Source organism: Solanum stenotomum, chromosome 6 (genome assembly GCF_019186545.1).
Source record: "Solanum stenotomum isolate F172 chromosome 6, ASM1918654v1, whole genome shotgun sequence".
Taxonomy (NCBI): Eukaryota; Viridiplantae; Streptophyta; class Magnoliopsida; order Solanales; family Solanaceae; genus Solanum; species Solanum stenotomum.
In genome coordinates this window covers 34,364,789-34,380,870 of record NC_064287.1, presented here as the reverse complement: position 1 = coordinate 34,380,870, position 16,082 = coordinate 34,364,789, and the positions used below count along the sequence as shown (strand labels likewise).

General features: G+C 35.8%; 1 protein-coding gene across 1 annotated transcript in view; it reads right to left on the bottom strand.

Moving 5' to 3' along the window:
• Positions 1 to 2,882: 2,882 nt before the first annotated feature.
• LOC125867098 (THO complex subunit 2) overlaps positions 2,883 to 16,082 on the bottom strand; it is a 57,506-nt gene continuing 44,306 nt past the window's right edge. The window contains exons 27-32 of the mRNA XM_049547520.1: positions 15,685 to 15,840; positions 15,515 to 15,595; positions 14,607 to 14,993; positions 8,836 to 9,996; positions 3,830 to 4,128; positions 2,883 to 3,227 (exon numbers count right to left, since the gene is read on the bottom strand). Coding sequence (XP_049403477.1) covers positions 3,158 to 3,227; positions 3,830 to 4,128; positions 8,836 to 9,996; positions 14,607 to 14,993; positions 15,515 to 15,595; positions 15,685 to 15,840 — 2,154 coding nt within the window. The 3' untranslated portion in view covers positions 2,883 to 3,157. The remainder of the gene's footprint in view (positions 3,228 to 3,829; positions 4,129 to 8,835; positions 9,997 to 14,606; positions 14,994 to 15,514; positions 15,596 to 15,684; positions 15,841 to 16,082) is intronic.

Below are 16,082 nucleotides of genomic sequence, written 5' to 3'. Positions count from 1 at the left end.
CTTTGGGATAAAACTAAGAGAGTTTAATATGCTAAAAATAATGTGTTGGGAGGTATTATAATAGCACAATAGTCTTATGTTAGGTTTTTTAAGTCAAGCAAGTTGCGAAATAAAAGTCAGCAAAAGTTATCGTAAGTTTCTTGTATAAATTTTCTAAAATTGAAATCAAATGTCTCATAGATTTTCTGTCAATAAATAAATATTTCAAAGGGTACCAGACCTAAAAAAACAAAGGTCCGTGAATCTAATTTTCAACACACATCAAACCCTCACCGAAGTATCTAGGCTAAAATTGGGTCACATACCGGGTCCGATCAAAAGTTAATATAAGGCAGCATATTGTCATTGTAAGCGATTAAAACATTTCATTATAGTTCCTAAACATAGAGAAAATGGGTTCTAAGACAGTTCTTAAGTGATCAAGATTTATTTTTAGCAATTTCATCATTAAAGTTTACCCCATACCTAGAAACATGATCTTTATGTGTGGCAATCATTTTTCCTTCGATTAGCTGTGTTTGGAAAACGTTTTTGAAGATAGAACCTGATAGTTTTAGTTTTCAAACTTTACATTTGATTTTCTATGTTAACCATCTCGGGACTCTCTTATGATAGTTTTTACGAAGTTCTACAGACATTTCATCAAGTTATGATCTTATAGAAAATTTGTCAGTTAAAAACTATTTATAAGTGTGTTTAAGTGTGTGTATATATAGTGTTTGTGAATCGTAGGATGTAAGTAATAACTTCCGTAAAAAAACTATGGGCATTCAAACGTTCATTCAAAAGGTATGTTAAGGCTAAGCTATGTCCTTCCTTTGAACACAAATTTAGGAAATTCTTAAAACGTCAATGCGATATTTTACTATTCTATTGCTAGAAAAACCTTATTTGAAAGGCATTGGGATCACAACTGAAGTATGTTTATAAATCTATTATGTTGGTATTCCTCTCAATTGGTTATATAGCGTCTTCGACATCTGTTGGTCATTTTGTCGACTTTTTTGACTATATGTCCATATATGAATTCATATTCTTATCTGAGTGTTGCGACTTAAAAAAATTTATGAAGGGACACTAAGAATTTGCAACCATCTCTCCTTCCTTGTTAAAGTGTATGCTGAAAAACTTTAAACTAATATGTCGATTTTCAAAACTCGCAAATACAATTTGTATGTTTAAACTACTAAAGGATATGTTTTATTTTTTGAAATACTTCCTTCTACAAACTATTAAAGAAACATGTATAGAAACTAATTGAAGCACTTCAAGATCTTTATGAGCATTCTCAGGTTTAAGTTAACTTTATAAATTCAAGCAAAGTGTTTAAGTTTATTCGGAAAGCATATGAGGTTCTACGGTGCAAGATTATGAGAATAAGAGTACCAAAGAGCCAAAATTGACTAAGTTCTTATGACGACATACTATATGCATTCAGAGTTTATATCATAACATGGTATATGCATTAAACTCCAAGCTATAATCGAAGGGAAGGGGGCCTATTTGCCGACACATTTATGTTTATATTACAGATGGCCACAAGTTGGCAAATATGATGTCGATTAGCTACTGAAAGAGACCATAATTGCTAGCATTTGGTTGGATATATATATATATATATATATATATATATATTGTGCATATTTGATTACTATGAGGTCAAGCGTCATCCATGAAGGCTAATCAAAGTTGGTGGTATATCTATTACCCTTTTTACAACTACTATTTATGATTCTACTTTCCGCATTACTTATCAGTACATTGTGATTTGATGTCCTGTTGCTTGAAGAAGCTGTATTTTTTGTTTTGTGCAAGTAGATCCAGGTAGGGACTCTTTCGACTCCTCCACTAGGATTTGAAGTTCAAGTATGAGCTAGTATTTTATTATTTTGACTTGTCTACCTTTGTTTGTGTGACTTCTTGCTATTCCGGTCATGATTTTAATGATCTAGGCTTAGTATTTCAAATGTTGTGTTGCTTGACCTTCAATCCACAATTTAGTCGACTAGTATATTTCAATGGCTAACTCGTTCGAATGAGATATCAGTGCCAATCACACCTCATTTAGTTTTGGGGCGTACAATTCATTACTACATTTTACTCTCACTGCTACATGTCATCCATCACCTACTATTTTCAGCTACGAATATCATCACCTGCCATGATCATTAATTATCACGATCCACATTTTTTTATAATCATCAATCACCACAATCGATAGTTGCCACTACCGACCACCATTACCATAATAGCAAGATTGTAGTTCATAAAATGTTTACTAGTCTATTACAAAAAATTGGATAGAATTTTTGTTGTTTCATATGAGGAAATTGAAAAGAATAAGAAATAGAAGCATCTAATTTAGTTTATCCACGAGATGTTCGTCTTATAACAAGCAAAGGTGTCGTATTCAATGCAGGTTGATGCTTTGTTTGTCGACTAAAACACAAGTGTATGATGTTTCCAATCATCAATAGACATTGTATATCAAAAGAACTTTCAGATTAAGCACCAGCAATAGCATTAAGAAAAAACTAAATCCACAATACCATATGCCCCGACATATCCAGCATTAAGCTCATGACATTACCCAATAAAATTATAGCTGTATGTAAATAATCTTCTTGGATTCAAACTTAGAACACCATACAAACTGGATTGTTGAATTTAGACTACATGATTTGTTTGAATTACCTGCATGGACACATCAAACTATTGCAACAAGTTATGAAGTTTGAACTTAAACTTCTAGTGCTAGATCGTGAAGTTCTTCCATAATCTAATCGGGGGGCGGGGGGGGGGGGATTTGGTAGAAATTCTTGTGTCAGAAGTGGCCATTTATTTTTTACATTTCAAACAACGGCTAAATAAACAGTCCAAAATAGCCATGCCACCTAATATTTCTTTTTTCCAAAATTGTAAGCAGTTTACACATATGACATGTAATATAATGTAAATGGAGAGTTCCGAAACAATTTGCCACAAAGAAACACATCCTTCTTGCCTACCTACATGCAGGTAGTAATTCAAACCTCATCAAGGGCCTAATAAACAATTGACTAAACAAAATTGATCTGGGAACATATATGACACAAGCCCAAAAAGAACAAAGTAAATTTTACTTCAGCAGAACCTCAGTTGTCTAGTGGTTCAGCAATTACTTCCGATGCCGCCTCTTGGGCTCAGCTCTTTGCCTCTTGTCGTCATCCCACTCTCTGTCATACATACTGTGGTGCATAGTTAAGGCATCAAATATAAGCACACTTCAATGGCAAGTCATGACACTGCCTTTATACCAACACTTCCCAAGTTTTCTCAAAAGTTAAATTTCAGTTGATAAGACATGCAGTTCTAAAAAAGATTATTTACACCAAAATCATTGTACCTTTCATGTAATATATCAATTTATGGAATCATAAATGACATTTGAACATTGATACCAAATTGACTTTAAAAAAACTCACTAACCCCTGAAAGTGAAATATGGGCAACAAATTTTGGGTACATTATATGAACTAGTACAAATGCACCAAAATTTATCTAATTATAATTGTATTTTTTTCAATAGTAGTACAGTATGCAATAGTAGAGGATTTCGATAACCACCGATAGAAAAACCATGCCTATCAGATGACAACCACTAAAAAGGCCATTAGATTGGTAGCATTGTACAATTCTAGCCAGACTTGTATTTTGGATGCCAAGGCATTGCTGATAAAAGAAACAAAATCTTCCATTCAAACAAAACAGTTGCATATGTTGGTTTATGCAGCAGATGGTCAAAAGAAAACTCTTAAGGAATTGTATGCACATTTATCAATAAGGATACGAGTCCGCATCACGACGGGGTGCTTTGCTGGCACTTTCTTTTCCATGAATCCTAAGACCTGGCTCGTCCAAGTAACCTGGACGCTGCTGAACAATAACACCCTTCCGCTCTCCCCTATCTCTTCCATCACTGGGCTGCGTCATATTAATAGAAAGAGGAGGAGGATGAGCAGCGGGTGAATACTCTCCAGGTTCTGAAGCCATATGCTCTCTCTTAAGTTTACGCCTCTTTGAGGCATTTGGATCCATATCCTCTTTCACGAGGATAGCTTTCTCCCTCTCTCTTTCCCTCTCCTCTACCTACAACACACAAATGAAATGTAAGTAACCACTAACAAGCAACAAGGCAGCAAGAGATCTCAAGGGTTTTACTAGAAAGAATCTGACCTTTGAAACAAGTAGGTAAACTACAAAACATAGTTAAACCAATCCTAAACAAGTTAGGGTCAACTAAATGAATCCACACTTACACTGTCACTCCAAACTCGTAGCAAATATTACACAAAAGAAAATAAATTTAATATGTAATTAAAGTAAAAATTGATTAAAAAAAAATCCAAGAAAATACACGCCTCTGACCAATATGAAGACAGGAAGTTTTTTTAAGCAAGGAAGCATTAGAAAATATTTGAGTATTACTGTTAAGCCAACACAGAAAACCAACTAAGAAATTAGTTTCTACCATCCTTATCACCCCAATTGGAAAGAGGATGCAAAAGGTGTAAGGAAAGAATATTCCAGCTGCTACATCTCAATAAGGTAACATGTCAGTGGATACAGAAGTATAAGAAGACAAGAACTCAGAAGTGTTGCAGGTCAAATGATTAAAAAGAAAGAGATGGATAGTCATGACGACAAGATATGGAAGCAAACTGATGCATAAAATTTAGACAAGCAAACAAACGGCAAACCTAGTCCTCATAAGTGTTCAATGTCTTCCAAAATGTTAGAGACTCTTAACCTAAAACTATTTCCACTAGTACTAAATATTGAGGCAAGCTCATTAAGCACAACCCAAAATTTATCAAGACAGAGTCCAAATGATTAAAAAAAGTTAAAGATGGATATATAGCCAAATAACCATTACATTGTCATGGGCCTAAAAGTAAGTGACCCTGCTACTTCTAACTTTAGTTCACTCGGGCCTTAGTCAATGGTCAACCTTGGCCAAACCCTCCCAGTCTTCACTTTTAATCATCATCATGAGCACATTATACTCTTTGGGAAGCCTACCCAATACCACTTGAAGTTCCTCCAGCTGCTTAAGAAATAAATGAATCTCCTTGATTTGCCTCCTAGTACAAACTTTTTAGTAGTTGTGATGCTTCCTCCTCTTGAATAGGGTAATTGGAGCCTAGTTTGTTGTTTCTCAGACCTCAGGGGCCAAATATAACCCAAAACAGGGAAACTACTCCCTCCATACTTTAAAGAATCTAGTTTCATGTTACTAGTCAAAATATGAACTCTGGGCATATTATCACATTAGAAATTAAAAAACTTAGAGAAAAATACTAGTTAACTTGGCAACTGAGGTAAAAAAACTGAGCAATTGTCCAACTCCCACAGGAACAATAATTGGGATCTACATACATTCTTACACAATTAAAACTCAAGCTAAAGTTGTAGAATGAGATCGGAAGAGGTATAGGATGCAACAGAAAATATGAGTACAGATAGAATCGTCATAGAGGTATGAAGAGGTTGGAGTAGGATGACATACCAACCTATTCAATACAACACTAAGAAATAGTAGAATGCCTGATGCAAGCAGCAGGATCTTGATTCTAATTTATAAGAATAACGAAGATATTTGAAGTTGTCAGAAATATCGTGGCATTAAGCTTATGAATTATATAGATTGATAAAGCGTAGACTTAGGGACACTCAGTGTCGTGAAAGGAGCGTGCCTTAGGCGAGAGGCGAGGCAAGGTAGGGCCCTATTACTGGCGAGGCAAGGTCTCAAAGGCGAGAGGCGATGAGACATAGGCATCGCCTTTTGTGAAAAAAAAAAAAAAAAAAAACTTGACTCGGCAATTTAAAACCTTAAAACATAAAATTAGGTGACTTACGCACCTCAAACGTCAAAGTCAACTCTTCTCATTTCTTCTCTGTTTCGACTTGCGGGCTTGTCTTCCTTCTTTCTCATTAAGAAGTAAGGCAGTTGTTTTGTTCTTCCTCAAACTGCAATCTGCCCAATTTCCTCTTTCTCATTCCTCTGTTTTAGTATTGCTAGCCATATGAATTATTGAGTCATTCAAGTTCTGACTTTTAGTATCTACTATTTACTTTTAGTTTTTCAATTGAAATATTTGTTAATAGGTTATTGCTATTTAGATTTTGGTTATCTATCTATGCAATTAAATATTTTACGTTTCTAGTATTAATTGGTGCCTCATTCAAAAAGGCGAGGCAGACCGTCTTTCATCATCCAAAACACTAGGGACACTACAAGAGGTACTGAGAACCAATTTAGGTTTATGTTTGTTTGCGGATGACGTATTATGAGGTTAACTCTAAGGTAGCGATTACAAGACACCCTAGAGTCTAAAGGGTTCAGGTTGAGCAAGATCATGACCAAGACACAATACTTGGAGTGCACGTTCAGTGATGTAACACCTGAGGCTGGCATGGAAGTAATGCATACACAAGTTATTCAAACGAGAGGAAATTTTAAGTATCTTGGGTATGTTATCCAAGAAAAGGGGGAAATGAGGATGTCACTCATTATATTAGTGCAAGTGGATGAAATGAAGGCTGGTATCTGGAGACTTGTGTGATAAGAAGGTGCCACCAAATCTTAAAGGTGAGTTCTACAAAGTGGTGGTTAAACCAACTATATTGAATGAGGCAAAGTGTTGGCCTGTTAAGAACTCTAATGTTCAAAAGATGAAAGTTGCAAAAATGAGAATGTTGTGGTGAATGTGTGGGCACACTAGGAGAGATAGGATTAGAAATGAGGATATTGGGAAAAAGATGGGTGGGCTTCGATGGAGGAAAAGATGCGGAATGAGGTTGATATGGTTCGAACAGGTGAAAAGGGGATGTACAAATGCTCGAGTGTGGAGCTATGAGGGGTTAGCTATGGCAGGATTAAGGAGAGGTAAAGGTAGGCCGAAGAAGTAATGGGGAAAGGTGCTTAGACAAGGCATAAGGCAATATCAGCTTACCGAGGACATGCCTGTAGATAGGAGGTTGTCGAGGATACAGATTAGAGTAGGAGGTTACTAGGTAGTAGTGTGTTGTCTTGCTATCCGTCCATACTAGTAGTCGAAGTGTTGCTCCTATAGTTTCTTCTTCTTTAGTTTCTATTACTATTTGTTGTTTCTTCTACTTTGATCATTGTATTATTTTGTTGAAGTTACCGTATGTTTTGTTATGCTTTCACTTTTGTTGTTTTTTTGGTCTACTTCGGGCTGTTTTTCTTTGAGGCAAGGGTCCATCGAAAATAATCTTTCTATCTCTGCAGCAGCGGTATGGTCTATGTACTCTCTACCCTCCCTAGACTCAGTTTATGGGACTACACCGGGTATGTTATTGTTTCCCAATGGACCTACAATGGAAGTTATATTCTTGTTGAGAAGACGGATGAAAATTTATGGTGAGAAAGAAAGATCCACATATGGTATCCGTTGATCCAAAGAAAGCATATGATTAGAGTGCCTAGAAAGGTTCTTTGGTAGGCGTTGGAGAAGAAAGGAATTCATGTTAAACGTTCATAAAGGACTTGTATAAAGAAGTCCTCACTAGTGTTGGAATAGAAAAAATGCTCATTCAGAAGACCATTCTCTTTCTTCTACAAATGTAGGAATTTCAAGGTACCACATGAAGAAATAAAAATATTTTTTATTTTATTAGAATTTCTTTTATAGTTGTGTAAATGAAAATCAATGTTGGGGTTAAATACGATCTTTACATATATGACTTGTATATTCAGTTAAAGAGGTACAAGGAGTTACTATATTTTAATTATTAAAATGAGATTAAGAAAGAAGGCAAAATTTCTACTTATTTATTAGTTAAAGTGATTATGAAAGAAAAGAAACAAGAATAGGATTCTTTTGAAAGTAATATTTTTATCAGGAATAGAAAGGATTTAATAAGAAAAAAGATACTAATAAATTTACCAAATTTACCAGGAAAAAGGAATTTTTGACCCATTAGTTAAAAATAGGGGCAATTCTGGACCAAACTATTAGTAGTAGGGGAATTTCTTGACCAATCTATTGATGGCAAGGGCATTTTTGGACCAAACTATTAACTGAGGGCCATTTTGTTCAATATCCATAATTTAAGGGCATTTTTAATCCTTTTCCATTTATTTTATGCAAAGTCACTCTGTAGTGTGCCAACTTATGTGTCGAATGTGCTGAAGCCAAAACTCAATTCAATGCTTCAGTGCATATTCTAAGGAGTGATAACGCTAAAGAGTATATGTTAGAAATGTATTCTTCAACAATCTTCATGTGTTGATACCATCTCTTGAAATGAAGTGCGCTCTTGAAACGGAAAGCTTCTTCAATTTAAGAACAAAGGTCAAATATAGAGGGCAGGATTAAAAAAAGGAAATGGCCTCTAGAAAGGAGATAGACTGACAATACAACATGTTGTTTCTTTCACGAGGCTTCACTTCCATTTCGATGCTTGCTTAGAAACATTAAATTTAGATCTACAGATATATAGCCAAAACTAACTTTGAATTACGATCAAATTTTAAAAAAATATGAGCAAATAGGAATAACTTCAAATGGAATTACCAAAGTTAGAATGTCAGAATTCAGAATAGCATGCAACGGGTAAGTAGAATATCTATTTTTTATACAGACAGAAAATGTGTATACCTGTCAGTCTCAGGGATAATGGAATTCTAAACTATCATAATAGTATATATTCAGTTCCAGTGACCTGCCTAAAGTTCAATAATAATTATGGGCATAACGTAATAACATCAACAATTAAACTGTCTACAGTATCTTGAACAATTATGCATGAAATTTGAATCAGGCTTACCTTAATTGAAAGTTCTCTCTCTTCCCGCTTTCTATCTCGAAAATCATCTTCTCTCCTTCTCTTCAAATCATCCTGCAACAATGTGTTATTCTCTTCTGACCGCCGTCTCTCTCTCTCATCATGCCTTGGAGAAAGTCTTTGACTATGCCTGGCAGTTCCAAAACGTCTATCAGAATCGTCATCTCTCCTGCCTGCATTAATGGATTGCGGGACCAGGTGAGGAGGCAGTGGTGGAGGTGGAGGCAAATTTTGATTATACAGCCGATCATCTGTAAGAGATTTCTCTACAGACGCTTCACTATGTCGCAGCTTGCTCCTGTCATCTTTGATCCTTTCATCCTTACTCAACCTATCAAAGTTCCTATCAGCAACTCTCTCATGTACTCTCTCAATGGAACGTTCTCTTCCATGCCGCTCCGTTGACCTATCTCTTGATTTTTCAAATGCATCATCACCGCGAGACCTATCAGGACGGTCCCCTCGCTCTCTGGGGTCTCTCTCAAGTCTTTCACCACCCTTATCTTTTGATCTATCAAGAGGCTTTTCAGAGGCTCGGTTCAATATTTGATCATCAGATCCATGTCTATCATAATCTGCTGGATGAAGTTTATCTGCAGCTCGTGCATCTATTAACCGTTCTTTCTCCGATGAACGAGCATCACCACATTCAATATCTCTACCGTCAATTTCACCTTTCCGGCGTTTGTTCAGTCTATCAAGCTCTTCTGCGGGAATAGATCTCTTCTGTACTTTTTCATTAGCTTTAGAAGCATCCTGTCGAGGCGAATGAACCAGACGCAATGTGGACTCCTTATGCACATCAGAACTTTCACTGACATCATCTTTCCCAGCAGAAACCCTCAGATCAGCAGATTTAGTAGTTGTAAGTTCAGCATTAGATTCATTTGAAGGATCTAACAATCTCGTCAATGAAGCTGCACCTTTAGGTGCAGCAGAAAACATGCTACCATTCCCTGAAACTGTAGTAGAAACATTAACACTCCCACTTGCTCTGCTCTCAGAAGGATAACTAACATCACCAGAAGCAGCTCCAGATGCTCTTCCAACAGCTTTCCCAGACTTATCATCTTTTGAAATATCATGCTTTTGTTGCTTTGAGAGAGATCCAGCCAGAGTAGCTCGCTTGCCTGTGGCTCTTCCCTACAGAAAAGGGTGAACATTTTTTAAGTTCAAACAAGTTAACAAAAGAGAACTACTCAACTGAATAATGAAGGATCCATCCATATGCAGAAAGATCCATTGAAAAGGAAAGTAAAGCGGTTACTTCATAATACATATCACACACTAACAATTAGGGGTGGCAAATAGGCGGGTTGGGTTAGGTAAAAAATGAGTCTAACCCATTTCTTCTGTATCTTCATTTTTTTAAAATCTCAAGCATCATTAAAATTCATGTTCTGCTTAAAATTGTAGAATTGAATTGCTAGCTTCTTTGGTTCTTCAATGAATCTACTTAATATATATATATAGTACGTTACTGCTAACAAAACTAAGAAAATATGGATTAACTAATGAGTCTATTACTCAAAACTCAAAAGCTCACTTAACTATGCTTATAGCACACTCAACCAGATATTTTAGACTTTCCACTGTCCAAATACCAATTTAACTATCTGTATTATCAATCTATGCTCTTTTTTGTACTTTTTAAATATTATGTGATACTTTCTGTTTCTAATTTATATTATGGACTTATCTATGCCGAGGGTCTATCGGAAGCAGCCTATCTACCTCCCAAGGTAGGGCTAAGGTCTATGTGCACTCTACCCTCCTCATAGCCCACTTGTGGGATTATACTTGGTATGTTGTTGTTGTTGTGGTCTAATCTATAGGATAATATATCTTATTTATAAAGTAAAAAAGTAATTTTAAAAAAAAAATCAAGCATATACAATATTAATAAAATAATGGAGCATAGTAAAAAAATTTACTAGATAATTTAGGTATAATTGAGCCATCATTCTCTCCTCACAAGTAGAACAAGTGCTTCTTATTCAATGACTTTACTAAGCCATCTACTAGACTACTACACATTATGTTGTCAGTGTTGTCAAAGGCGCGCTTAAGCTACAAGCGCAGAACATGTTGAGCGCTTTGTCACGCTTTATGGGCACTTCAACATCATCAAAGCTCTGAGGCATAATTTTCCTTGCTAATGAGTGCAATCCTAAAGATGTGACACTAAACAACTGATATTTCACATTATTGTAATGTTTTTTAAATTTCTTTGTCCTTATATTTATTATTCATGCTTTCGATTTTTAATATTGGACTACACATCTATAGTTGTAGTTTTCCTCAATTTGCGTTTTTTTCAATTAAGCCCACAATTAATTTGCACTTAAATCCCCAAAGGATCTAAACTTTTTTGCACGTTTCACTTTTTGATAACACTGATATAAGTTATACATTGGTTTCAATATTTTTATTTCCTCCCAAAAAAAAATTGGTCCCACTAGATGCAGAGAATCACTATGATGAGATTGAGAGGATCAAATGGGTTGAACTGTTGAAGCATCTTCAATGACGATTTAGAAGTGTTGAAGTAGCAGCAAGTTGAGGGATAACTAAAATTGGTTGTATGGAATACAAATACCGTGTCTGCAACTTGCGAATTAAACCCATACATGGCAAGCCCATTTTGATCCATACAATTACGGGCTAAAATATAGGTTGAAACCCACATTTTACCCATTTAAAATATCAAGTTGGCCAAAATCTTGACATGATATTGAAAACAACTTATATGTAAATCCCTGATGAAGGTTGATTCGGGTTAATTATGAACCGAATAACCTGATTAAAATAACCCAAATGTATATTTGGACCACGTGTGGTGGATGGGACCATTGGGACAAGTTAACATATGTGCATGGTGCAAGATGGAAACTATATTGAAGTGTTAAGTGGCTAAAAGTATCAAAATGGAATGATGGAATCAAGTCCAATGCAGTGTCATGGCATCATATCGCATGCCTAATGTGAAGAACTTAAAGTTTTTGAGGGAGAGTGCCTGGCAAGAGCAGTAAGTGATGTGAGGCCAAAAATATATATTTTTAATCATTATTTGCCTCACACTTAGTATTTTTATTTGTCCTTTTTGAGCATTAATTTTATGAAATGTGTTTAATAGTATACTTTATTTGTAGGAGTAAATTGGTGTAAAGATGAAATTTGGAGCTAAAATGAATTAAAGATGGCAGTTTATAGAAGGAAATCAAGCAAGCAGCTTAATGGATTAAATTCAATAATAATGTATAATATATCAAGTGTGAATTGTGAATGGTAGAATTGAAATTGAAAACAGCTACCCACGTGTCAAAATCAGAAGACACACACAAAATTTGAAACCGACACAACTTCACGCGGAAGACCCAATTCCTTTTCGTTTTGGGTTCATAATTTATTTTGGACTCAATTATTTTATTTAGAATTTTCTACATCTATAAATAGTCCATTGGAATAATTCTTGAACGGGCATCAATCAAATACGAAGTCGTCATACTTTTTAGGATTCTTTTTCTTCTTTTGTTAGACATTAGTAGCTAAAGACCCTTGTTTTGGGGTTGTAGCTACGAGTAATTGTTGAACATCGATTGTTTTGAATTAATGTTGATTATCGCTTAAATGACTTTTGTATTCTTGTTTTAGCATTTCATGCTTGATCACCATAGAGATAAATACATTGTCTATTCTTGAACTCGAGAGACAAAGAGGTAGATAGACCAAAGAATACAAAGAGCTCGATCTCTCTAACATATCACTTGTTCAAATTCATGTTCAAGATTGACACCCGGACGAACACCGAGCTTGGTTACGAAACAAAATATAGTTAGACAGTCAATTGGAGTAAGCAATTGGAGGTTGAGAGAACATGATCATAAAATCAACCCTGTAAATCAGTAATTTGATAACCGTAGTTAATACATCTCCACAAGAGATGTGATACATGAATTCTTAGTAAGCTGCAACCGTAGAATTGCGCCACTTATTGTAAGTAATTTTATTATTTTATTCTTACATTCTTAGTATTCAAATATAAATTTAACTTGTTTGTCACGCTTGAATAAATAATTAGACTAGTATAATTTAGTAAAATAGTGAAGTCCTTTGGGTTCGATAATCCAGCTCTTTTAGAGCCACTATATTACTTGCGCGACCACGTACACTTGTGCATGCAATTGGAAGCAACAGTAACGTTAGCCCCCAACACAAGCTCACTAGATACTCATTCCTAGGCACTAGTATAAGGGCTCATGCCACAAACACATCACGAGAGGGATTCTTCAGCTGACCACCCAGCCTTGTGATGGTCTCGTGCCACAAGGAAGGCAAGTCCAGGAACAACTAAAGCCACGCAGTGAGCTCACGTTACAAGCCTATTGTGAGGACCCTCAACGTATCAGTTGTTAAGGTGAGACGTTGCATTGTTCATGGAGGGTGTCGTTTCAACTCTATCTATTTTATATCATTTATTTTCTTTTATAGAGGTTTGCATGCCCGACAATTAGAACTCATGCTATTCCATTAGATGCTCCATAGTCTTAGTGTGCAATCTGGGCTAGCTGGACTTCATAAGTTGATATAAATTTGGTTAGACAATTATTTTGTATCTAATGACCATTATTGTGTTTGGACTTGCACTCATTACCTCTCATTACTTACATAAGTGATTAAGTGAATGGAGAACTAGTTCGCTTGATAGGTGGTGTTAGCGGAAGACAGTCACATCTAGGGGATAATTTGGGACAGGACACTGTTATGTAAATTGTGGTATAATTATGCATGTTACAAATCTCATCCCACCTTTTGAAGGGAGATTAACGAGACCTTTTTCTATTTCCTTCCTAAAAGAGAAAAGTGTTTTGGGTGACGGTGTCACAAGTTAGGCATCACCTCCATCCAATATACTTTGGTGAACCCCCACTATAGATCCAGTGGAGGCGTCTTAGGTTCATTTTTTTTCATAATTGGGTTGAAAGACCCAGACTTTGATCATTCTTTTATTATTGTTGTTTCTTATTGCTTATTATGGATATGAGTGTCAAAATGGTAAAATAGGATTAGTTCTCTCGATGCTAGTAGAGTGTCGGGTGCCAGTCAGGTAAGCCTAAAAATTGGGGTGTGACATTACACGATGGAACTAGAGCCACAAAAATTTTGTTCCACGATATGGCCTTCTAGGTCAAAAAGTTCTAGAATAAAATTAGTGCTATCAAGAGAGTCAACTACAAGTCTACAAGACAAAAAACTATTAAGTAGTTATGAAAAAACAGCACATCAAAAATTTAGTTAAGATTGATAATTTGTGTAGGAATAATTGTCGAGCTAAGAGATGCTAAATTAGTGAAGATGTGAAAGAACACATCCATCATGAATGAAACATACATGCTCCATCAGAATACAAGTTACTCAACAAAGGACTTCCATAAAGGACCAAAGCTTATGTTACTAACTAAGCTAGGAATGGTTTACAAGACCGTCTCAATATCATAGTTGGTAGTTAATCAATAGAGGTAGCTATTTAAGATACTATGATAAAATAAAAAAAGTGAACTTCAATACAACTACATTTAGACATAAACTACTCTAGGCTCTTTCAAGTATCAAGTACGACGATCGATGTAAACATAATTTGCAACAATCACACACTTAATTCAAAAGGCATAGCCACTAAAATCCACAAAGATGTTTGCTAAATTAACATCTATTAGGTTATATTAGGAAGGTCAATACTGTAGGAAACATACCTCCTGCTCGCCAGACATCTTAGAAGCAGCTTTTATGGTACTCTCTTCCAATGGTCTACACGTAGAGTTTTGACTTGGAGTATCAGACTGCAGGGTAGCAGATGGCATAGATTGCACATCTAGTCCATTAATTGATTGACTTCCCTTCTGTTTTGCCTGACCTAAATCAGGTTTTGGCATAGAACTGTCCGGCCTATCCAACTTGCCATCAACTACTCTTCCTGCCACCACGGTTCTTCCAATAGAAGGCTCACCTTGAGAAACACTAGCCCCACTCCCATTTGGTATGGCCACTGAATTACCAGCCGAAGACTTAGAAACAGGTGCTGCTGCAAGCTTTAGTTCTAGGTAACCCATTCCAAACTCTTCATCTGTCACCCATGATGGCTGGGGAAAAAGAAAGCAAGCGAATTGCAAATATCAATTAATTAAGTCCCTGAATCAGCATATATAAACACAAGGTAATTATAACCTCAGACAGAAATAATCTTACTGCCCCAATATTTTTCTTTTAATGTTTTACTGAACATGGAATTGAATGGAATTTAAGAAAGAAATACTGCCAGACATACCCTTTATCTTCATGAAGTCACATCAGGTCCTAACAAATAGCACGTCACTAAAAGCAAAAAAGCGTAAACATGGGACGTGTCTAAAGATGAGAAGTGCTAATTTTTTTGGGACAAATTGGAAGGAAATACGTAATATTTCATCTCAGGCTTTCGTCAGCCAATGCCACCCTGCCCTCCACAGGAAAAAGGAAAAATGGTAACAAGAAGAAAACTCAAGTTGACAGAAGTAGAAACTCTTAAGAAACCATATAATATGGTTTTTGACTGTTGTAGTCAGGCAAGGTATTGCTCCAGAATCAGTTAAAAACTATGATTAAGCTTTAATCCAAGATTTACCTTTCTAGATGCCAAAGCTGCAGCAACCCCTGTAGCCAATACTTTGAGATCCTCTCTTTCATCAGATTTAATTTTGGCAACCTAGAAGACCAAAGAATAAAAGCAAAAACCTATGAGCTTGATGTTTTAGAGTTCTGAAGATACAATTCTGTATTTGCAATCAGGTTTACCCTCTTCTCAAGGTTTATTCCACTCTTCCGAGTAACTGGAAAGACACTGGAGATCTTTGTCAATAAAATAAGAGCATTTCTGATTTCCATGTACTCAGTTGATTCCAGACACTGTATGAGCAACCTCGTGATTCTTTGACTCCACTTCCAGTGTACCTTAAGCAGAATTGCAACTATTAAGTAATAAGGTAAGAGTATTTAACAATAAGGAACCAAGAAGACAGGTAGAATAAAAGAAATAAAGCATCATAACTTTTTTGTATCACACAATGGGAGATAAAGGTGGAAGTCACAAAGAATATCTAATATATCAAATAAGGACAACAAAAAATTCTTAAGAAAAAGAGAAGTAGAGGAAAGAGAGAGTAAAGGAGGACACCTTATATACACTTTTTGAA